Source organism: Aquarana catesbeiana, linkage group LG02 (genome assembly GCF_042186555.1).
Source record: "Aquarana catesbeiana isolate 2022-GZ linkage group LG02, ASM4218655v1, whole genome shotgun sequence".
In the NCBI taxonomy this organism is placed as follows: Eukaryota; Metazoa; Chordata; class Amphibia; order Anura; family Ranidae; genus Aquarana; species Aquarana catesbeiana.
Genome location: NC_133325.1, coordinates 48,450,168 through 48,474,586, shown reverse-complemented (window position 1 = coordinate 48,474,586; position 24,419 = coordinate 48,450,168). Strand labels below are relative to the sequence as shown.

At 43.9% G+C, this 24,419-nt stretch overlaps 1 protein-coding gene across 1 annotated transcript in view; it reads left to right on the top strand.

Moving 5' to 3' along the window:
• CAPN5 (calpain 5) overlaps positions 1–24,419 on the top strand; it is a gene marked incomplete at its 3' end in the record, with an annotated part of 152,183 nt that overhangs the window by 86,921 nt on the left and 40,843 nt on the right. Inside the window, 1 exon segment of the mRNA XM_073612855.1 lies at positions 20,340–20,471. Coding sequence (XP_073468956.1) covers positions 20,340–20,471 — 132 coding nt within the window.

The window sequence follows — 24,419 nt, the reverse complement described above, 5'->3', positions numbered from 1 at the left end:
ACTCATCGGTCTAGCGCACCGGCTGACATTTTCTGCCCCCCCAGTTCCTGTTTTCATGCAATTCTTCCATGAAGACCACTTCAGCAGATAGGTGTACCTGGGTCCCACTGGGTTCCGCCAGTTCTGTGCTGATGGCACTGCTGGACATCTAATGTCGAAGGGAAGCATGATGTGTATTTCATCTGCTTTTATTACATTTCCTTGGCCGACCACTGCATCTACGGTCCTCGGTGTTGCCCGTTTCTTTGTGCCTCTTCAAAAGAATTTGAACCGCACATCTTGAGGTATTCTTTGCCTGGGAGAGACTTTGCTGGTGCAGTATAACTACCTTGTGTCTTGTTGTTGTGCTTAGTCTTACCATGGTGTATGACCTGTGACATGAATCTGTCTTCCACAACCTCATAAAGTGATTGTAAAGTCTCGTTTAAAAAAACAAAAAAAAAACCTATTATACTTGCCTCCCCTGTGCAGTGGTTTTGCACAGGGCAGCCTCGATCCTCTTCGCTGCTCTTGGCCCCTCCCTCCTATCGAGTGCCCCCACAGAAAGCGGCTTGCTATGGGGGCACCCAAGCCGAGCTGCAGCTCTTTGTGTTCATTCTGACACGGAGCTGTGGTTCAACCCGCCCCCTCTCTCTCTCCCCATTGGCTAACTGACTTTGGCAGCCGTGGGAGCCAATGGCGCCCACTGTGTCTCAAGCCAATCAGGAGAAGAGGCCCGGACAGCCGAGGGAATCCTGGATAGAGATGGGGTGCTGGGGAGGCTGCTACACACAAGGCTTTTTATCTTCATGCATGGAATGCATGAAGATAAAAAACCTTCTGCCTTTACAACTCCTTTAACCACTTAAGCCCCGGACCATTTAGCTGGCAAAAGACCAGAGCACTGCGTCGCTTTAACTGACAATTGCGCGGTCGTGCGACATGGCTCCCAAACAAAATTGGCGTCCTTTTTTTTTTTTCCCCCACAAATAGAGCTTTTTTTTTGGTGGTATTTGATCACCTCTGCAGTTTTTGTATTTTTTGCGCTATAAACAAAAAAAAAATCGACAATTTTGAAAAAACACATTATTTTTTACTTTTTGCTAGCATATCCCCCAAAAATATATATAAAAAAAAAAACATTTTTTTCCCTCCGTTTAGGCCGATACATATTCTACATATTTTTGGTAAAAAAACCCTGCAATATGCCTTTATTTATTGGTTTGCGCAAAAGTTATAGCGTCTACAAAATAGGGGATAGTTTTATGGCATTTTTATTAGTAATGGCGGCAATCAGCGATTTTTATCGTGACTGCGACGACATGGCAGACAGATTGGACACTTTTGGCGCGATTTTGGGACCATTCACATTTATACAGCGATCAGTGCGATTAAAAATGCCTTGATTACTGTGTAAATGTGACTGGCGGTGAATGGGGTTAAGCACTAGGGGGCGCTGTAGGGGTTAAGTGTGTCCTAGGGAGTGATTCCAACTGTGGGGGGGGGCGCTGTGTGTGACACGAACCTGATCACCGCTCCCGATTACAGGGAACGGTGATCACTGTCCTGTCACTAGGCAGAACGGGGAAATGCTTGTTTACATCAGCATTTCCCCATTCTTCCTCTCTCCGTGAGACGATCGCGGGTATCCCCGCGGACATCGTATCTGCGGTACCCGCGGTCGGACTCGCGAAGCTTATGGTGGGCGCGCGCGCCTGCTATCCAGACCGCGCGAGAACGCGTGCAGTAACGTGATTTTCGCGCAGCGGAGCCAACCTACCGTAGTAAAACTGCGGCGGCTGGTCCACAAGCGGCTAATATGTGCTCGGGTTTAAAGGGATGAGGTGGCAACCTTAGCTGTAACCCAGGCTCATCTGTGGCCTTGGTGAGCCCAGGGCATTTATCACTGCTTCAGGATGGGAAGCAGAGAGAAAACAATAAAATAAAACAAGCAGGTTCTTTTTTTTTTTTTTGTCCTCGCTCCGGACGCCTTTTTAAAGTGTTTTTTATTTTTTTTTATTTATTTATTTTTTCTCTTCTCCATCCATCCTGTCGGGTTCAGCCTCTCCCGATTCAGAAGACCCCCCCCATATATGGTGTAACTCTCCTGAGGAGGAGGACTGGCTGTCGGCCCCACCTGATGGATACATGTTGGCACTCCTGGACAGAAACATCTCATATTTACGTTCGTTACAATAACTCCTTGCCTCGTCATCATTTTGGAGTGCACAAGCTGATCGTCTGAGGAAACCGTGAATAAACTCAGGGTGAACTCATAACATTTGTCAAACTAAGCCTATTAAGGAAGATAATCACTCTGTGATGTTTCTTTGCTTTATACCAACTTTTTACGTTTAACAGTGCAATATGTGGATTTGATATATATATATCCATTTAGGATATACAAGGTTTTTGCATGAATCAATCTATATCATCATAGGTCTAAAGTATGTGGTTCAATTATCTGCCTTTAAATGAATTAATTTTAGCACACAATTAATAGTGTATTTAGCGCACTTATCTCACTTTACATACATTATCCGCCATAATGTCGCAGTCACGATAAAAATCGCTGATCGCGGCCATTACTAGTAAAAAAATAAATAAATAAAAATTCCATAAAATTATCCCCTATTTTGGAGACGCTATAACTTTTGCGCAAACCAATCAAACGCTTATGCCCTGTACACACGGTCAGATTTTCCAACGGAAATTGTTGTCGGAAAATCTGACCGTGTGTGGACTCCATCACACATTTTCCATCGGAATTTCCGACACACAAAGTTTGAGAGCTTGCTATAAAATTTTCCGACAACAAAATCCGTTGTCGGAAATTCCGATCGTGTGTACACAAATCCGACGCACAAAGTGCCACGCATGCTCAGAATTAATAAAGAGATGAAAGCTATTGGCTACTGCCCCGTTTATAGACCCGACGTACGTGTTTTACGTCACCGCGTTCAGAACTATCGGATTTTCCGCCAACTTTGTGTGACCGTGTGTATGCAAGACAAGTTTGAGCCAACATCCGTCGGAAAAAAATCCATGGATTTTGTTGTCGGAATGTCCGATCAATGTCCGACCGTGTGTGCTGGGCATTCGTGCGATTTTTTTTTTTTTTTTTTTTTTTTTTTTTTTTCCCCCAAAAAAATATGTAGAAGAATACATATCGGCCTAAACTGAGGAAAAAAAGTTTTTTTTTTAATATATTTTTGGGGATATTTATTATAGCAAAAAGTAAAAAATATTGCTTTTTTTCAAAATTGTCGCGCTTTTTTTGTTTATAGCGCAAAAATAAAAAACACAGAGGTGATCAAATACCACCAAAAGAAAGCTCTATTTGGGGAAAAAAAGGACATCAATTTTGTTTGTTGTTTGTTTGTTAAAGCGACGCAGTGCCGTATCGCAAAAAGTGCTCTGGTCTTTGGCCAGACAAATGGTCCAGGGCTGAAGTGTTAATTACACAGGTTCTGTGGCTGATTAAGGTGATGATTAAACTCAATGCCTTATCCCTCAGAACCTGTGTAAGGCCGGGTTCACACTGGTCTGACAAACGCTCCGACATTGGGAGCTCATGTCGCATAACGTGTGAAATTCAATGTTTCCCTATGGGAGCCGTCCTAACTGGTCCGACACAAGTCGTTCCGACTTTAGAAATGCTCCCTGTACTACTTTGGTCCGACTTTGATCCTACTTCAGCCCATTGACTATCTTTGAAGTCGGATCGCCGTCTTGCATGATCTGACTTTGGCATGCGACTTGTGCTCTGATGATCTTGAGGAGGAACTCCGCACCAAATTTTAAATAAAAAACCGGCATGGGTTCCCCCTCCAAGAGCATACCAGGCCCTTGGGTCTGGAATAGAACTTATAGGGGGACCCCCTACGCAAAAAAAAAAAAACATACCCCCCAATCCATACCAGACCCTTATCCGAGCACGCAGCCCAGCCAGTCAGGAATGGGGGTGGGGACGAGCGAGCGCCCCCCCCCTCCTGGACCATACCAGGTCGCATGCCCTCAACATAGGGGGTTGGGTGCTGTGCGGGCCCCCCCACCCCAAAGCACCTTGTCCCCATGTTGATGAGGACAAGGGCCTCTTCCCAACAACCTTGACTGTTTGGTTGTCTGGATGTGCGGACGGGAGCTTATCGGAATCCGAGAGCCCCCTTTAAGAAGGGGGCCCCCAGATCCCGGCCCCCCACCCTATGTGAAATCGATAATCGGGACATTTTTGAGCCGAAAAAACTAAGGACAAGGTTGGAAATTTTATGCCGAACGAACGATAAATTGAAAGGTTAATGCGTTTCCCGTCCGAACTGTCTGCTCTAGGTATATGTAAAAAAACGAACAAAAAAATTATTTATTTATATCCACTGAACGATTTATCGGTCATTACATGATGGCACGATCGTTTGCGGTCACGGCCGAACGTTCGTTTTTCGAAAATGGGTTCGGCCGATTTTTCGTATAGTGTATGGCCAGCATAAGACTGAAGGGAAGGCTGGAGGTCAGCCTTAAAGAGGAAGTAAAAAAAAAAAAAAAAAAAAAATATACACCCTGCAAGGCAAAGGCATAATGAGCTAGTATGCATAGCATACTAGCTCATTATGAATTACTTACCTGAGATCGAAGCCCCGGCATCGGACCTCGTTTGCCTCCTCCGACGTCGCCATCTATCCCTGAGTGACTTCCGGGTATCGTGCTGGTGCCGCCACTAACGGCATGATCGCTGTTAGAAACGGCACGCTCAGTGCGCCTGCGCCCGATGTCTGCGGCGCATGCGCCGTAGACAACGGTGCCGCTATTCCTGCAAATATCTCCTAAACCTTTTAGGTTTGGGAGATATTTCTTGCACCTACAGGTAAGCCTTAATCTAGGCTTACCTGTAGGTTAAAGTGGTTGTAATGGGTTTACAACCACTTTAAAGTGGTGTTCCGGCCGAAATTATACTTTTTAAATAAAAAATACCCCTATAATACACAAGCTTAATGTATTCTAGTAAAGTTAGTCTGTTTTGTTAGTTTATAGCAGTAGTTTGTTATTTTATAAACTTACAGCAGGCCGTGACCATCTTAAGTGTGGGCATCTTAAGCCAGACTGTATTTCTTCCTGGATCTCATCCTTGCAGATCTCGCACATGCTCAGTGCAGCACAAGCAGTGTAATAGGTTTCAGGTCAGGTTTCCATAGCAACGGCAGTGTCAGAGGAAGTTGCCGCCCCTTCCCAGAAAGCATTGCAAACAGGAAATGATGCGATGGGCCGCGGCCAGGGAGGAGGAAGTGAAAAATGAATACAGCAGATATACAGTAAGTGCTGAGAAAAAAAATTAAAAAATATCCAATTTGTTTACAGTGCGCAGTTTAGTGAGGGATGCTGAAGAGTTGTGAAAGTGGGTGGAACTCCTCTTTAAAGTTTAGTAAGTTTATAAAATAACAAACTACTGCTATAAACTAACAAAACAGACCTTAGTTTACAGACTAACTTTACTAGAATACATTAAGCTTGTGTAGTATAGGGGTATTTTTATTTAAAAAATATAATTTCGGCTGGAACACCACTTTAAGGAAAACCATTACTAGAAGTAATACAGGGGTTGCCACTGCTGACCTCCTTTCTGTAAATGCTACTCTACCTGGTTTTAATGCTGTTCCCCCTGGCTTCAATACTTTTTAAGTTGCTGATCCAAGCGAGCGCCCCCCCCCCTCCTGGACCATACCAGGTCGCATGCCCTCAACATAGGGGGTTGGGTGCTGTGCGGGCCCCCCCACCCCAAAGCACCTTGTCCCCATGTTGATGAGGACAAGGGCCTCTTCCCAACAACCTTGACTGTTTGGTTGTCTGGATGTGCGGACGGGAGCTTATCGGAATCCGAGAGCCCCCTTTAAGAAGGGGGCCCCCAGATCCCGGCCCCCCACCCTATGTGAAATCGATAATCGGGACATTTTTGAGCCGAAAAAACTAAGTATGGGTTACATCATACCCCTGCCCATTCACCTAGGGAAAAACGTGTGGATAAAAAAAGGAAACCACACAGGTTTTTAAAGTAATTTATTAGACAGCTGGGGGGGGGGTCTTCTTCCGACTTCGCCACTCTCTCCGGCCTCTTCTCCCGGTGTCCGGTTCTTCTACTGGCTCCTCCGCTATCTTCTGCCGCTCTTTTGGTAGCGGTGGCCCTGACTTCTGTGTTGTCGTCTTCCCTCTTCTCTTCCGATGTTGACACAACGCTCTCTCCCACTGGAATGGTGTGTGAGCGCTCCGTGATGACTTATATAGGCGGTGACCCTGCCCCCTTATGATGACCACGCCCCCTTATGACGGCACAGTCCCAGGATTCCCAGGGACTGTGCCGTCATAAGGGGGTAGGGTCACCGCCTATATAAGTCATTGCGGAGTGGTTTACACATTACAGCGGGAGAGAGCGTCGTGTCAACATCGTAAGAAGAGATGAGGAAAGAAGACAACGCAGAAGTCCGGGCCACCGCTAGCAAAAAAGCGGCAGAAGATAGCGGAGGAGCTGGGAGAAGAACCGGAAACCGGGAGGAGGCCGGAGAGAGCGTCAAAGTCGGAAGAAGACCCCCAGAGCTGTCTAATAAATTATTTTAAAAACCTGTGTAGCGTGTTTGTTTTTTTTTTTTTTTGACACTTTTTCCCTAGGTGAATGGGTAGGGGTACGATGTACCCCATACTCATTCACTTAGGGTGGGGGGCTGGGATCTGGGGGCCCCCTTATTAAAGGGGGCTCCCGGATTCTGATAAGCCCCCGCCCGCAGACCCCGACAACCAACGGCCAGGGTTGTCTGGAAGAGGCCCTTGTCCTCATCAACATGGGGACAAGGTGCTTTGGGGTGCCCCCATGTTTAGGGCATGGTACGGTTCGGGGGGGGGGGGGCAAACAGAATTTGGAGCAGCTGTACACAGTAACCAATTGGCTTCTAAACTCAGCTTTGTTCAATTAAGGGCTCTTTCACACGGACGTGTCCGTGTACAGAGCCCACTCTGCTCAACGGGGGATCGCTCCGTCAATCCCCGCTGAGCAGGCAGGTGACAGGTCTGTCTCTGCACACTGTGCAGCAACAGACCTGTCAGAGCACCTCTCCCCCCTATGGGGGATCGGATGGAGACGGACCGCAGAGTCCGTCGTCATCCGATCTGCAGATGGATGGAAAAGTAGGTTTTTCCTCCGTTACACTTTTTCGGATCGGAGCGGGTCGGATGTCAGCGGACATGTCACCGCTGACGTCCGACGCTCCATAGAGGTCTATGGAGCGTCCGTTCAGGTCCGCCTAAAAAACTGACAGGCGGACCTGAACGGATCGTTCATGTGAAAGGGGCCTTGGCTTTTAAATTGAAAGCTAGAAGCTAATTGGTTGCCATGCACAGCTGCTCCAGATCCGGTTTGCTCCAGTTTTTAGCAAATGCCCCTTTTTTGTTTTTGTGTGCAAGTGTCCAAACCCCTGTCAAGTTTTTATTGCTATCTGCGTGCCCCCAAAATGTTTGCAGTGTGCCCACTGAGGCGTGTATGCAAACCACTTTAGACTCCCAGGAAAGTGCTGCAGGGAACATTGTCACATCACTTGAGTTGGGCCATCAAAATAAAAACAAAAAAAAAGGCAATATCTGGGCCTTATAAAAATATAAAATAAGTTTACCTTTCTTGTGATATTTCTGCTTTGGAATAAAATATTAGTTTTTTTAATTGTACTATTTTATAATATATTTATTATACCAATAAAATATTTATAATTATAGTATTAGCATTTTACTATGCTAATTAGATTATATATTTATACATATTCTATAAATGTGTATTTGTATTGAGAGCATAGTACTTATTCATATTGTTTAATTAAAAAAAAAAAAAGATACGAATACAATATTTATATATAATGCTAATACAATGGTTTTTATTATACCAATATCTATACGTTTTTTGTTTGTTTTTTTACCATACTAATTTGATTATACTAATGTAAATTTTGTACTAGTAATAGGTATATATAATGCTAATACATAATGTTTTTTTTTTATTACACCAATATAATATTTTTACACATTAGAGAAGAAAGTATTATATTTTATTTTATTTTTTTTTCTTTTATTACAAACCAAGGCCATTATAAAACTTGAATGAAGTCCTGATCTGGGATTCTGGTGTTTTACGTTTTGCTTGCAGCCGTTGTAACATGTGAGAAGTTTTCCCACACTCCGCACTGTTGTGGATCCGATTCTGTAGAGTTCTATAGATTCCAAGGTCTTCACTTGTGGTTCGCGCCATAAGTAAGAACATTTTGAAATTGTTTTTCCATTTCTTCCCTGAGGTTTCTGAACCCATTAATTGAGCCTGTAATCTGGTTTATGTCTTTTGTGCTATGTTTACACCCTGTGCGTCAGCTGCGATGAATTATTCCTGTATCACCCAGAGGAAAGTGATTTCATACACTCCGTCCCCCCCCCCGGGGCCATGGCCTGGTCCTATACAGTTCATGAACTATTTACACACACCGAGCTCTGTTACTCCTCTGTGGTGGGTGAATGAGGAAAAGCAAGAAGAATGAGTTCTATTTAAAGGGACTTTCCACATGTTGAAAGTGGAAAATCCTTCCAAGGCCGCTTCCATGCTAGGGTACTTGGTAATGAAATACACACCTAGCCAAAGCCTGAGAACAATGTTTTATATAATATACAAAACCATCCCAGCATTGGAGCAAAAACCAATGGATTTCCCATCCTAGCAACAAGGCAGAACATGGGGTTTGCTAACTGAGAGTTTTTAGCTCAGGCTGCTGGGGGACCTAAATGGCCTACAGATATGACTATAACATTAATGAACATTTTATTAAAGCTGCACAGGTTTTTAATACATACTGGGCACCTTGATAGCGTAGGCTATTTTCCTTGAAAAGGAGACATTAGTCTTTAACCACTTCAGCCCCGGAAGGTTTTACTCCCTTAAAGGGGTTGCAAACCCTTGAAGGTTTTTCCCCTAATGCATAGGGGAACCCCCCCCCCAGCCCCCCTTTTTTACTTAACTGAGCCCCGTAATTCCCGCAATGGGAACAAGCACACCAGTTCCGGCCGGTGTCTCGTGTCCTGATTGAATAGATGGATTTGGCTCCCGCTGCTGTCAATCAAATTCAATGACCTGGGGGGCGGGGCCGTGTCCTGCTGTCTGTGTCAATAGACGCAGCAGCAGGACTCGGCTTCTCCGGGGCACTCGAGAAGAGGAGGAGCCACCAGCGCCGCTAAGGGACCCCAGAAGAGGAGGATTGGGGCCACTCTGTGCAAAACCAACTGCACAGAGGAGGTAAGTATGATATGTTGTTTAACAAAAAAGAGGGTTTAGTAACCCTTTTAATGACCAGGCCATTTTTTGCGATACGACACTGTTAATTTAACTGACAATTGCGTGGTCATGCGATGCTGTACCCAAACAAAATGTCCTTTCAACCCCCCCCCCCCCCACAAATAAAGCTTTCTTTTGGTGGTATTTGATCACCTCTGCGTTTTTGTTTTTGTTTTGTTTTGTTTTGTTTTTATTTTATTTTATTTATTTTTTAGACATTTTTATCGAATGTTTTATAGCAAAAAAAATTTTTTTTTTTTTTCAAAATTGTTGCTCTTTGTTTATAGCGCAAAAAAAAGCAACAATTTTGACAAATATTTTTTTTTTTTTTTTACTATAAAACATCCAATAAACGTGTAAAAAAAAAAAAAAAAAAAAATAGAATTTCTTCATCAGTTTAGGCCAATATGTATTCTGCTACATATTTTTGGTAAAAAAAAAATCTCATTTAATGTATATTGATTGGTTTGCGCAAAAGTTATCGCGACTAAAAACTATGGGTATATTTAAATACAATGCCAGTATATAAAACAAAAAAATAGTAGAAAAAGGGGCACCTACGTCCTATCGAAATGGAAAAATTTGTATTTGAGGCTGGTGGACTTTAATGATACCGTAACAATTAGGATACAAAGTTGTATAAAACAAAGGGTTCCTCTCCCCTGCAGCCGCCACTAGCCAGCACAGGGGCTCAGGTGACCAGGCCAGAGCAGCCTGAAGATGGGCAAGTATATATATCTTTCTTCAATAGGTTAGTCAGCATTGGCGTTAGGAGGGGGGAGGTAGCATTTTTTTAGATAAGTTGGGTTTAACCTGGAATCCTACTTTAAGGAAAGACACAAAATGGCTATTGCCGATATAGATTTACTTGTAGGCAGGTGCAGTCTGGACTCCCCACTGCAGATGGTGCTCGACCGAAGCAGCAATGCAGAAGGGGAAGGAAGTTGCGAGGAACTTGGTTTCTCTGACTTCCTGTAGTCACAAGGAGGCAGCTGTCCAATTGGTGTGACTTCAGTGGCCATCTTGGTTCAGGCAGAGACTATTTAAGACTCCAGCTCCCGGGTTTCGTGCGCTTTATGTGAGTGACTAGTGTAGGGACAGCTTTCCCCATCTGACTCGACCGAAGCAGCAATGCAGAAGGGGAAGGAAGTTGTGAGGAACTTGGTTCCTCTGACTTTCTGTAGTCACAAGGAGGCAGCTGTCTGATTGGACACTGGCCCCATGTGACTTCAGTGGCCATCTTGGTTCAGGCAGAGTCTATTTAAGACTCCAGCTCCCGGGTTTGGCACACTTTATAGGAGTGGCTAGTGTAAGGACAGGTTCCGGAGGAGTAGGGACAGTTAAGGGACCATGTCCACCTCTCTTCAGGAAGCCTCCCCTTTGGGTGTACACCGGCCAGGCCACATTCTGCTCCCTTTTGCAGATGCTGTCTGTATCTTTCAAGTCTTCAGACCTACTGTTACAGTTCGTAAAGTGCCTGTGGACGGGTGTGCCTACCCGCTGGGCCTAGCTGTATTGTGTTAGACCTTCCTACCATATATTGCTATTAACTAACTTGGACTTGGTGTTTATTGCCTGCCATATCACACTGCACCCTGCTCACATACTGCCTTGCCTGGAGTTCAGCTGCAAGAAATGGGCAGTTACTATTTGCTTTCTAGCTGTTTATTGTTTAGCACTTCAGTTGAAGTCGCCCTTTTAGTGCTGGAATTCCTCCCTTTTTTTTTTTTTTTTTTTTTTTTTTTTTTTACGGTTTTAGTTGTAGAATGTTTTTTTGTTCAGACACTGTTGCGGCAGAGAGAACTCGACCGCACTTCGTCAGGTGGGTGACCTCACCTTTCAGTGTTTTTACAGATAAACAGCATTGCTTGGTCACCTCCCTTCTCCCTCCTAAACATGGCAAATCTCATAAAAAGATGAAATCAATAATTTCATAGAGATGATTCATCTTGGATACAAGATTGCAGGTATCTGGCCAAAAGAACAACACGGCCCTTTGTAAACATTTACCAAGATCTACTTTTCATTATAATCCAGTTAAACCGAACCTTGGCTTCTTTATATGCAGGCTGACATTTAAAAGTGCTGTGTATTCTAGTTTCGTTCTCTTGTCTTACACGTCCATTGTTGCTGCAATCCTTTGTAAACAAGGCACTGATCGGCTGCTTCTGCCAAATACAGAATTTAATATATAGTGCCAGGTATTCACCCACAGTGTAAAAGTAATCTACTGTGACCCCCGAGAGTAAAAGCTTGGTCTTCCTAAAGTGGACGTAACATCAGGTATCTATTTTCATGTTGAGTGCAATATACTACTGTCATGGCTCCCAGCTGTCCCTGATTTGGCACAATGTCCCTCTGTCCCTCTTTCCTCCTCATTTGTCCCTCATTTTGGTCTGGTCTATATAGTTGTGTATACAATGCACTATCTATCAAAAGTGTTTCCCAGTGTTAAACCTTTTTATCCAATTTCTAAATTGCTGCATTTGTAAATTTCAAAAGCCAGTATAAAGGAATGATAGTGGTAACAAAGCACTTGTGGGTTTAATCATTTTTTGGGGTTAATTCTCCTTTAAGGGGGCATGGTGAGGGGGGTGTGTCCTATACCTACATACTTTTGCTAGTAGGTGTCCCTCATTCCCATCTCAAAATGTTGGGAGGTATGACTACGGTATGTGTAAGGGTAACCCACAGAGATCACAGTACTCCTCCTCCTCCTGCCAATGCCATCATCTGCTTCTCTTGCCAGAAGGATGGAGCCATCTTTGTTCAGGCATCATCCAGGGTCGCCATCAATTCATGCATGCCAGCTCAGAGGTGAGATCAGCCGCGGCTGCAACGTCCCACATTGTGACTTATCACAGTGTTTGATCACTGGGGCAGGTGAGACTGAGCAATTGCTTCCTCCTGCCTGCAGCAGCCTGATATCATTTCAGCCTGGACAAAGTCACTGACTGGGTCTCAATGATGCATTTTGAATGATTAAAGGCAGTGGTGGCTTTTTTTTTTTTTTTTGGGGGGTGGTGGCAAACAATCCCACCCGCCGTCACTACCCAAACGACCCCTGCCCACCCCCTTGTTGGTCGGTTGGGTCACTGGCACCCCCCCCCCAGTCGGTCACCAGCCCCGCATTTACCCCATCTAGGTCACATGCAGTGCTTCCTCCAGGCGGCTTCCCCCACGTCTCCTCCCTCCTCCTCCTCCTCTTCGGCACCCAATAGGATCGCTTCTCCTCTCAGCCAATTGGGTCACGGGTCTCAGGACCCGCTTCCTGATTGACTGGAAGGAGAATAAGGAAGACCATAGCGAGTATTCGCTATTGTCACACAACTGGGTGGGCTTGGGGCGCAGTACTCTGCGCCCCAAGCCCGCCCTTTTTAGAAGCCAATTAGAGCCCGAGGCTCTAATCGTGTGCTTGTAAAAAAAACAAAAAAAAAAAAAAAACACTCCCATTGGCATTCATGCGTCCGGCGCCCTGCATGAAGATTAGGTGCCACTGATTAAAGATTAGGCCATTTTTGAAAAATCATTATTTTGCTGTGTATTGTAACCTGTCAGGGATGTATTCATGTAGACCTATAAAATGACTCTAAGGTCTATGTTTAATCTACTTTTAAACAGATTTTTATTTTTTATAGGCATTTACTATAGCACTGAAAATTTATGCAGCGCTTTACATATATATTGTACATTCACATAAGTCCCTGCCCTCGAGGAGTTTACAATCTAAGGTGCCTAACTCATTCATTCGAAGACCAATTTAGAAAGGAACCAATTCACCTTCCAGCATGTCTTTGGAGTGTGGGAGGAAACTGGAGTACCCGGAGGAAATCCATGTAGGCACAAAGAGAACATGCAAACTCCAGGCAGGTAGTGCCACGTTTGGGATTTGAACTGACGACCCTAGTGCTGCCAGGCGGAAATGCTAACCACTTGCAAACCACAGTGCTTTTACAGGTCTTCCATCACAAACCACCAAAAAGCGATGTGCTTGTTCCTCATTTTCGTACCGCAGCTGGCTGGCAAGCAAATTTAACCCAATGGAAAAATCTTTTCTTGAGCTTGCCTGGCCAAGCTCAGGCTAAACCTTGAAGTTTTTTTTTTTTTTTTTTTTGTAGCCCCCTTGTAAGCAAGTGCAGTTGGCTAGTCTGCCATTAGGTGGCTCTGTTCCAGAATAGTGTCTGGTTATAGAGAATAGTGTCATCAGGTGCTAGGTCCCTGTTAGTTAGGGCCCTCCTGCAGTGATGTAATCGGTGAGTCAGTGCCCACAAAAAAGCTAGGTTCGGAGGAGCCCTAGGACAGTTGGAGCATGGGAGACTGAGACTCCACCATCAAGCAGATGTATTCAGCCAGTGGAGGTCCTTGATGAGGCTGGAGGACAAGGAGAAGTGGACCTGCACCCAGAAGAGCTAGCTGTAGACTTCCTGACCCTTCTAGTGGTGGAGGCTAAAATGAGCTGCAAAAAGGCTTTTTAGGCCAGGCTAAGTATTCCCTGGAGTGAGGCAATCCCCCTGCAGGACCTGAAAGAAATTACCCAAGCCAGAGATGACTGCAGTGATCCTGTCTCAGGAAGGCTACCTGTAAGGAGCAGAGAGCTCAACGGACAGCCCAAGCTAAACCAGAACCAAGGTGAGTACTAATGACCCCGGGTGGAGAGGGGCTGAATCGGAAAGATGGCTTACTAAAATGTGCTGCATGATGCTTTCACATGTGACTGCTGCGGATCATCCACTGAATGTGATTGATAAAGTACTGTCGAGTGACTTCAGATAGCACGTCTATGTGACATGACTGAGAATGCCATCTTCAAAGTAACATCAGTAAAGTGCAGCAACTCTATCTTTGTGTGGGCATTCCTTCTATGGGTATATAAAAGGTTAATAGCCGGTAATGTCTTGAGGAGGCCTTTGGCATGGACAGGTTGCACACGATGGTGGAGGGTTGTTCTGAACGCAGCCTATACAAGGCTCTGTCCCTGTGTACAGGCGAGGTGCGGCCTGGAGGACAATTGCCACATCTTTCATTTGCAATGACTCAGTCACTGTTTACTTATCGCAAAGCAATATTCCTCCACCAGCCTTTGTGAAGGACTGTAGGAAGAATACACCCATGTTCTCTATGTACTAAAAAAAACATATTTGTTATACCAAGAATGAATAATGCGTTTCCATATATATCCTATCGCACCAGCATTCTCAGATGGGAAACAGGGACGTCATTTGAGATCTATACATGGTGGCATTGTTTAATCCTTGTGCTCCAAGGATGGGGCCCCATAGCACAATCGGGGGCCCTGACATCTCTATGTAGCAGCTGGCAGTGTCAATGTGTCATTGATCTTAACATGAACAATGTATAAATCGGGGACGGGCAGCAGAACGTGCCAGCACATTGATAGGGAGCAGTGCTGGGAGTGAAGGTTCTGGCTGTATAATAATCATCGTCATCATCATCACCATCATGACATTGTAAATTCTGACAAAACCAAATTCTTCTATCTTCTAGCTTCTTTGGCTTTCTTATAAGGTTTTAGCAGAGGACCAATCCTGGGATTTGTGACTGCATTAGACATACAAGGTACATTTCAGTCTATAGCAGAAGTTATGAGGGGATAGAGGGGATCTGTGCCTAACCTCCTAGATGTCTGGCCTCAGCCCCCTCTATACTGAGAACTTCACAGTTTAGCATTCCTTAACAGCTTCTCTCTCACGGGACCACCCTCGTACCCCAGGCCCCAAGGCACCTGCATGGGCTGCTGTTGGTATTGTTAAACCACTGGTGCTAATCAAAAAAAGGAAGTCTCCTAGCATTCCTCTATTGCTAGGATACAGACGACTTCTGAAGAAAGCCACCTAACGTTTTTCTGTTAGGATACAGGCAGATTCTATTGCTAGAATCCAGGTGGCTTCTGAAGGACATTGCCTAGTGTTCTTTTGTTGCTAGGACTCAGGCAGCTTCCACCACATAGTGCCCCTCTGTTGCTAGGACACAGGTCACTTCTGAAGGGAGCCACCTAGCATTCTTTAGTTGCTAGGACTCGGGCAGCTTCTACCGCATAGTGCCCTTGCTAGGACACAGGTGGCTTCTGAAGGGAGCCACCTAGCATTCTTTAGTTGCTAGGATGCATGCAGCTTCTGTTGCTTAGTGTCCTTTTGTTGCTAGGGCACAAATGGCCTTTGAAGGATGCCATCTAGCGTTCTTCTTTTGGCTAGCTTCTGCCGGATAGCATCGATGTGTTGTTAGGACACAGGTGGCTTCTGAAGGAAACCACCTAACATTCTTCTCTTGCTAGGATACTAACGGATTATATTGCTACAATCCAGGCAGCTTCTGCAGGACATTACCTAGTGTTCTTTTGTTACTAGGACACAGGCATCTTCTGCCACATAGCAATCTGTCTGTTGCTAGGACACAGGTGGCCTGTGAAGGGAGTCGCCTAGCGTTCTTTAGTTGTTAGGATTCATGCAGCATCTGCTGCTTAGTGTCCTTCTGTTGCTAGGGCCCAGATGGCTTCTGAAGGATGCCACCTAACGGCATTCTTCTGTTGGCTAGGAAGCAGACCGCTTCTGCCGCATAGCATCTATGTGTTGTTAGGACACAGGTGGCTTCTGAAGGTCTTGCCTGGATGGGGGAAGACTGAGCAAAGCTTTTTACTTCTATTGGCTAAATATGGGCATGGGTTCATGTAAGGCCACTGGCGTCACCAGAACCCCATCCCTTTTTATTTACATGTGCTGCGGTGTGTGGAATGACCCTGCCTGCAGTTGATTGGACTAGTAAATGGCGCAAAGTGGAAGTTTGGATAGACATGAGTTTGAAGGATGGCCAGGCTCATCACTGCTTCTGGCTATGGAGTCCCACTCTCTGCTCATCAAACAGCGGTCTGGTTTACCACTTTTTTACAACTTTCAGGGTTAAATTTTTTTAAATTCCTTTTTTTTTTTTTTTTTAATTACTTAAAACCCGCCCAACCAAACAATTCTATATTTTAATGAAAGCAGAGGTGCTGTAAAATAAGACGGTGGCAGTTGCAGTTTTTTCTGTTTTCACTGTATTTGTGCAAATTTTTATCAAGTCTATATTTTCAGGAAAAAATAAATCACTAAAATGATATTTAGTACATACAAACGCAATATAATTCCCAATTGTTGGCTGAAAGATAAGACTGTGTTAAGTAAATGGATACCAAACATGTCAAGCCTTACCGCTGCACACTCGTTAAGTACGCTGGACGGCAAGTGGTTAAATCCTTAAAACCAGTTGTTGTTCTTATTATTATACAGGATTTATATAGCGCCAACAGTTTACGCAGCGCTTTACAACTTGAGGGTAGACAGTACAAATACAACACACAGTAGGAATCAGTGTGATATTAGTGGCCCAAAATGTATGGTTGCATTTTTTAAAGAGTAATTCCAGCCAAAACCTTTACAGTTTACAATGAAATTGAACATAATGAGCAAGGATTAGAGCCTCTGCCAGGCGTCTTAACCCTTTCCTTCACTGTGAAAAATGAAGAAAAAGTTTTTGGCTTTAGAATATTCAGCCAACCTATATCGCCACCTACTGGTTAAAGCTATGTGATGTACATTTTAATATTGCATCCCTTGTACCCATCCTGTGTGACCCTCAGGGCACTTGCAGACAAGGTTTTGACGCTTGCCCAAGCCAGGAAAGGAAAAGTATTCTTCAGATGGGTTTCTAGCAGTTAAATCGGTTGGTTTATCTGGGTCATACCATCTTACTTTTCTCTGTGCTGTTCATCCCTTTCCTCTTTCTGTTTTTTTCCTGTAACGGAAAGTAATCTCAAATGTGGCGCAAGTCATTTGGAAGGGAGCTCAGATGTGGGAGCACGTGACAGTCTCTGAAGCATGTCCCCAACAACCCCAATAGCACATTCTCTGTTCATCTTCTGCAGCATGCCTTTTTGTTTCTTACAATTTGCTGTGGCATGTCTAGTCTCCGACCATCTCCCACTGTATGTATACACTCTCTGGCCATTTCCTGTATCATGTCTGCAGTCTCTGACCATCTCTTTTATCAGGTCTGCAGTCTTTCTGACCATCTCTTTTATTGGGTCTACAGTCTCTCTGACCATTTCTTGTATCAGGTCTGCAGTCTCTCTGACCATTTCTTGTATCAGGTCTGCAGTCTCTCTGACCATTTCTTGTATCAGGTCTGCAGTCTCTCTGACCATCTCTTGTATCAGGTCTGCAGTCTCTCTGACCGTCTCTTGTATCAGGTCTGCAGTCTCTCTGACCGTCTCTTGTATCAGGTCTGCAGTCTCTCTGACCGTCTCTTGTATCAGGTCTGCAGTCTCTCTGACCGTCTCTTGTATCAGGTCTGCAGTCTCTCTGACCGTCTCTTGTATCAGGTCTGCAGTCTCTCTGACCGTCTCTTGTATCAGGTCTGCAGTCTCTCTGACCGTCTCTTGTATCAGGTCTGCAGTCTCTCTGACCGTCTCTTGTATCAGGTCTGCAGTCTCTCTGACCATTTCTTGTATCAGGTCTGCAGTCTCTCTGACCGTCTCTTGTATCAGGTCTTCAGTCTCTCTGACCGTCTCTCTTGTATCAGGTCTGCAGTCTCTCTGACCATTTCTTGTATCAGGTCTGCAGTCTCTCTGACCATTTCTTGTATCAGGTCTGCAGTCTCTCTGACGAAGGCGTGCATACCTAGTGCCTTACTAGAGATAATTTAATAATAAGAAACTTTTGTATAAAAGTGAGTACACAAAAGGCCATAAACACAGTGCATGGACATGCACAGAACACGGGGTACAGCTAACGCATTTTCGGGGGCGCACCCCCTTCCTCAGAGGCTCACTTTACTGATCAGCATAGAAAGATGTTGTAGGGTATCTGTGCTCTCTGTTGGTAAATGACACCAGGACACAGGTGTTTGGTGTTTTTCTTTTGGAGGATTAATTGACCAATTGCGTCCCCAGGGGTGAAGAGTCCTTGTTAGTAAGCTACTATGACAAATACAATTCCCATTACTTCCTCTGAGTAACCAGAACACTTAAAGCAGAACTACACGGCATCTGAGCACCGCAAACCAAAAATGCCATTTCATTAATTTTTAATTTTTAAAGTATACTCCCCCCATCCATCCATCCATTTCTCCATGCTTTGTTTTACTGAGCAATCACTTTGAAAAACAACCCCACTGAGCATTTCTGGAAGTGGCCATCTTGAGTAAGGGCAGGTGATTCATAGTTACATAGTTGATGAGGTTAACAAGACACAAGTCCATCAAGTTCAACATATGTGCGTGCTTTTATGTCAGTATTACATTGTATATCCCTGTATGGTTTGGTCATTCAGGTGCCTATCTAATAGTTTTTTTAATTATTGATGAATTATCGATTCATGTACCGTTTACTTCCTGGAATCCATCTGCCCTTAGCTCAGGCATGCAGACAGGAGGACAGGAGGGTGTGCTTAGGTGAATAGTCCAGGTTCACTATTGCATTGTCTGCATCCCACATTTGCATTGGCACAGCAGCTTATTCATTTGAATAGACTGCTGTACCTGTGGAAAAACGCAGGGAAAGGGTCCCTGTACCTTTAAAAAAAAATAACTAAAAAATGCAGCCGCTCTGCGTTTTCAGATCTGTGTGGGTGCCATTAAGAATCAATGGCACCCTCCCCCGCGTCTCCAAAAGAGCAGAATGTTTTGGGTGCAAAAACAAATGCCATTTACACGCTGTCCCCCACCCTCAACAGTGTGAACCTACACTCAGCCTCAATGTTTTATGTAGTTAGCAGGAAAAAAAAGACTTGAAATAAGGAAAATCAAAAAAATCAAAGCAACAAATTACCAAAAAAATGTGTAAACAAATAAAAGGAAAATTTCTGGAAATAAATAAAACTCCAATGCACATGGCTTGGGGCCTCCTGTGGTTATCTGGAGACCTCCTAAACAACCCCTTTTTTTTGTATTCTCACGTCAAATAGTTGTCACCATATACAGTACTGCCCTATTTCAAGGAGCAAGATGGCTATAGAGCTAATTGGTGCGAATACAGTAGTTCTCAACGCGTTTAATGAAACAGGGGTCAACTTCATCAGGAGAAGGTAAAATCTACAATCATACAAAGTATAAGACAGATATCAGAATAAAAACACTCTTATGGAGCAATAAATTATTACCATATAACTGCATATGTACCTTATGTATCAAACCAGTGTCATATTATATAAAACGGTTAACGCTGCTAAAAAAAGTGGCTAACAGCTTGACAAAAGAGAGAAAGGGGGGAGTAAAGATGACATCTTTTGGGGTTGACCACTAGAAAAAGAAATGCAACTGGGGTCAGGTGGTGGGCACTGGATACTTTTTTTTTTTTTCTTAGATAATAGAAGATCTTTGTTTGGGCTTTAAATGGTTTTGGTTGGAGCGTTAAGATAACATTTACAAGCATACAAACCTAGTATAGGACAAACGATAAAATAAAAAATACAAACCTAGTATAGGACAAACCACAAAATAAAAAATACAAGCATACAAACCTAGTATAGGACAAACCTAGTATAGGACAAACCATAAAATAAAAAATACAAACCTAGTATAGGACAAACCACAAAATAAAAAATACAAACCTAGTATAGGACAAACCATAAAATAAAATATACAAACCTAGTATAGGACAAACCACAAAATAAAAAATAAAAACACAGATTTTGGAGCATTTGTACCTTGTGTATGAAACCACAGTTATCAGTCATAGTATATAATGCTCAGGTAGATGGTGCTGCAGAAGATCAGAGGGATATTTCCCACAACACGCCAACCTGTAGGTGTTATAATAATGATAATAAATATGGAATCTTTAATGAATAAAAAAAATAAATAAATCGCCCCCATTTTATGTTTTTCTGCTACTTTTAAGAAGTTAATCCAAGAAACAAATTTCGGTAGCCAGTTTATATGAAACACTGGGACACATGTCACGCTTTTGCTCTTTTTGTAGAAGATTCCCGCTGCTCACCTCGTTCCTCTTGTTCTCTCCCTGCAGGAGTTCTGCGATGACCCTCGCCTCTTCGTGGATGGCATCAGCTCGCACGACTTGCACCAGGGACAGGTTGGGAACTGCTGGTTTGTGGCGGCCTGCTCCTCGCTGGCTTCTCGTGAGGCCTTGTGGCAGAAGGTAAGGAGTTAAAGCCATTCACCATATCTAAGGAACTGATTGTCCTACCTGGCTCATCCAGGGGCCATTCCTTCTGTAAGGACCTTGGGGTTGATGAAAACTGGACAGAATAAAATAAGCACAAAATTAGAGCTGGTGTCCTTGTCAACAATTAAGCTTTCATGTTTATTTTTATGAAAATATTAAACAAGCACTCTGATTGGTCAACTGTTCAAATTTGGTTCTCATTTTCATTTTATTTTTTTAACACATCAGGTTCTTGTGAATAATAATAATAATCATTTTGACAATTTTATTTATTTTGTTTTTTTTTTTTTTTCAAATGGAGAATTTTTTTGTGTTCTGTGTGGGTTTGTTTTTGTTTTTGTTTTTGTTTTTTTGTTTTGTTTTGTTTTTTTCTGGTGTGTTTTTGGTGCACATACATTTTTAATGAAAAAGAGAGTGTAGCCCTTACATACATTTTACTAAATGTGTACGAATTGGTTCTAAGGTCCCTTAGAGGGAGCATGAGGTGAGGTGTTTGTTTTTTATTTTCCTTTGCTTTTGAGTCCCTTTTAGGAAAACAATAGTCACCACCCCAGGGGCTGAATTATACTCGAAATATGTAAACATAACCTTGTACCTAAAAAATTGGAATGGTTTCCCCAAGAGATTAATATCCGTTCCCAAATTCTGTTTTTAGCGTTTTACAGTTTTTTCTAATGAAGCTCAGTGATGGGCGAGAGAGCACAGGATTGTCACCTTTTGACTAAGGGAAACCTGAACAGGAGGGAGTGCAGATTGGGAAAAAGCTGTGTGCCAAAATAATTGGGAAGGGTTTAATAAAAACTGTTGCGTAAGGATCAATGTGTGATTAAAAATACAGGGACACTTTTTAAGGATTTTTGTCATTGTGCAAAATTTTCCAGTGTGTCATTCCTTTTATATACACTTGTGAGGTGATAAGATATCTGCCCCAAATTGATTGTTTGTACGGGTGAGACATAGAGATGGGCACATGGTGTGCTGTGTGTGCCCGGACATCTTGGGAATAGACAGAGGGATGGGGGCTTGCAACTCCTGGGAAAGAAAACTGTGATGGGGAGGACAACCACAAGATGGGCAAGGGGTGTCTGACATTTTGGCAAAAGAGACAGGTGGAGAGGTGGGGGGAAAGTTGACACCTTTGGGGGATAGGGTAGGCATCCACTTTGGAAGAACGACAGGGGTAGAGGGAGTTGGGAGACAGAAGGTGAAGGAAAGAGACCTCTTTTGGGTTGACCACGTGGAAAAATAAATCCAACTGAGGGTAGGTGTGTGGCACTGTACCCAAGTTTCTTTTTTTTTTCTTTGTGCCTAAAGAGGTCTTGGATCAGCAACTCTCCAAAAGCAAGGGGCTTCCTAAGCAAGGGGCATACTAGACTTAAGTTAGTTGATGAATATTCAAACCAGAAGCAATGCCAAAGACACAATACGAGTCCAAACAGTGGCGGCTGGTGGTATATTTTTGCACCCACCGCAACCCCCCCCCCCCCCCCCCCCCAGTCGGGCACCACCCTTGCACTTACCCCATCTAGGTCGCGGGCAGCACTTCCTGCAGGCGGCGGCTTCCCCTGTGTTTCCTCCTCGGCATCACAGCGGCTTCCGCTGTGCATCTCCTCCCTCCTCCTAAGCTGCCAATAGGAATGCTTCTCCTCTCGGCCAATTGGGGGGGCGAGTCTCAGGACCCACTTACTGATTGGCTGAGAGGAGAATCAGGAAGACCATAGCTAATGTTTACTATTGTCACACAAGTGGGTGGGCTCAGGGCGCAGTGCTCTGCGCCCGAGCCCACCCTTTTTTTAAGCCAATTAGAGCCTCAGGCTCTAATCATGTGCTTCTTTAAAAAAAAAAAAAAAAAGACCCATTGGAATATATGCAACCGGCACCCTGCATGTAAATTTGGTCTTAGTCCAAGTATCTATTTTAATGATCCACAAGTGATAACGTACGATCACAAGAAACCAACACGTTTCATGAGACCTCCTATTGTGGTTTATACTGTTTGCAAGGGCTTTTTTTTTCAGCGGGAATGCAGTCCTGGAACCTCCAGCACAGAATGTATTTTATGGCAAGGGGTGCTGGCATGTGCTAGAGTGTCTATTGGTGTTGGTTGCTGAGGGATCTATGGTCACTGGTGGGGTTGTATTTTTGTGTGGGAGTCTATTGTTGCTAGGTAGGTCTATTGTTGCTGGCTGCTAGGAGATCTGTTGTTGCTGGGGTGGTATTTTGTTTCAGTGGGGGTCCATTGTTGCTGGGGGGCAGGTCTGTTGTGTGGAGGATCTATTGTTGCATGGGTGGGGTCTAATGTTGCTGGGTGGTCTACTGCTGTTGGGGTGGGGGTCTGTCATATTCCATATAAATGGCTTAGTAGCACAAAATGATACTTGGTTCTGTATGCTCTAAAAGGGGTGATAGTGGGTAGGGGGTGGAGCCAAGAGACCGTGCTCAGAGGTGGGTAGGGGCAGAGATTAAGGGGGCAGTTCCTGCACCCTATTCTCCTAGGGGAAAAAAAACTCTGCTGTTTGCCATTTGTGGATTATTAAAGAGCATACTTGAACTCTTTATGTGTTTTAGGCACTCCTTCTCTTTCACATATACATAAACTTGGCAAAAGAGACAGCGAGGGGAGGCGACAACTTTGGAGACTCTCAAATTATAGAGTTAGGACTGCAGTACATTGGGGTGCTATGAGGTGGCCGCTGCAGCTTATGCATGTATTTGCAAATGTGTGCAAACTAAACCCTTTGTTTTTAACGCAAGCTGTTAGACAGGGTCAATTTGATTTGTTGCAGGCTGGCTGGGAGTTTTGGTTTTGTTTTTTGGAATGCGTTGCCCGTTCAATGTGTACCTTACTGAAAAGGCCAGTTATAGGTTGGGGTGGTTGCCATTGGTTTGTATCTAATCACAGCCTTGAGCAAGATGTATTACTTTGACTGTAGTGGGAAAAAAAAAAATGGTCAGAAGTCAGGGCTGTGTATAGTATAGTACAGGATTACTGTGTTTGTTTTTTTATTTTTTTTTTTTTGCAAGTCCACAGATTTGTATTGCAACTGTGTATTTAAAGGTCTATCAACATGTATATTTTAATAAGCTTTTTCCGCAAATACACTTTCACACACCCAGCTATAGATGGAGTATGGGACTGGCTCAGATATCTTCTTTTCAGCTGTAGCTGTGTTATTCTCTCCCCCCCATGGGATCACACACGTAGGTCAGAAGAGTCTACAGAGGACTCATTAGATTTGGTTTCCTTGTGCAGTTGCCTAGAGGCGTTGTGGTGCCCCCTGACTCCCCGGAGAGCAGAATTCACTGTTTGTTCCAGTGTGTGTGATTCATACGGCAAATTATATGGCAAACATAGCGTAATATTTACTCTAAACTTTTCTCTGATTTCATAAAATACATGGAGGAAGGCTTAATTCCATCAGAGGCACTATAAAGTGTAAATGTGTTCCACAACTCTGAAAACAATGGACCAATCGCTCAGCTAGTGTATTTATGAGATGCATGCTTATAAAGATTTGCTACATGCCAGCTGAAAGCTGAGATGAGGCTTACAATGGGTGTACATGCTCTGAAAGCTGAGGGGTGGGAAGGCTGATTGGGTGATGGAGTCCAATATGAGCTGCTCTAATCACTGTTGCCCTCCTTCCTCCCCAAGATAAGTGCCATTTGTGCCATTTGGCTACCTGTCCCTCTTCCTCATTGCATAGAAATAAATGCACTCTTGGGCAACTCAGGCTTTCATGTAATGGTTGATGATATTTTTTTGGTTGACCCAGGAGAAATTGGGAGGCAGGGCAATGAGGAGCAACTTTTTTAACAGATGTATTGACAGAAATTTTCTCAGGTGATTTCTGCACGTGTGCAATCATTGCATAGAAGTAAATGCACTCTTGGGCAACCCAGGCTTTCATGTTATGGTTG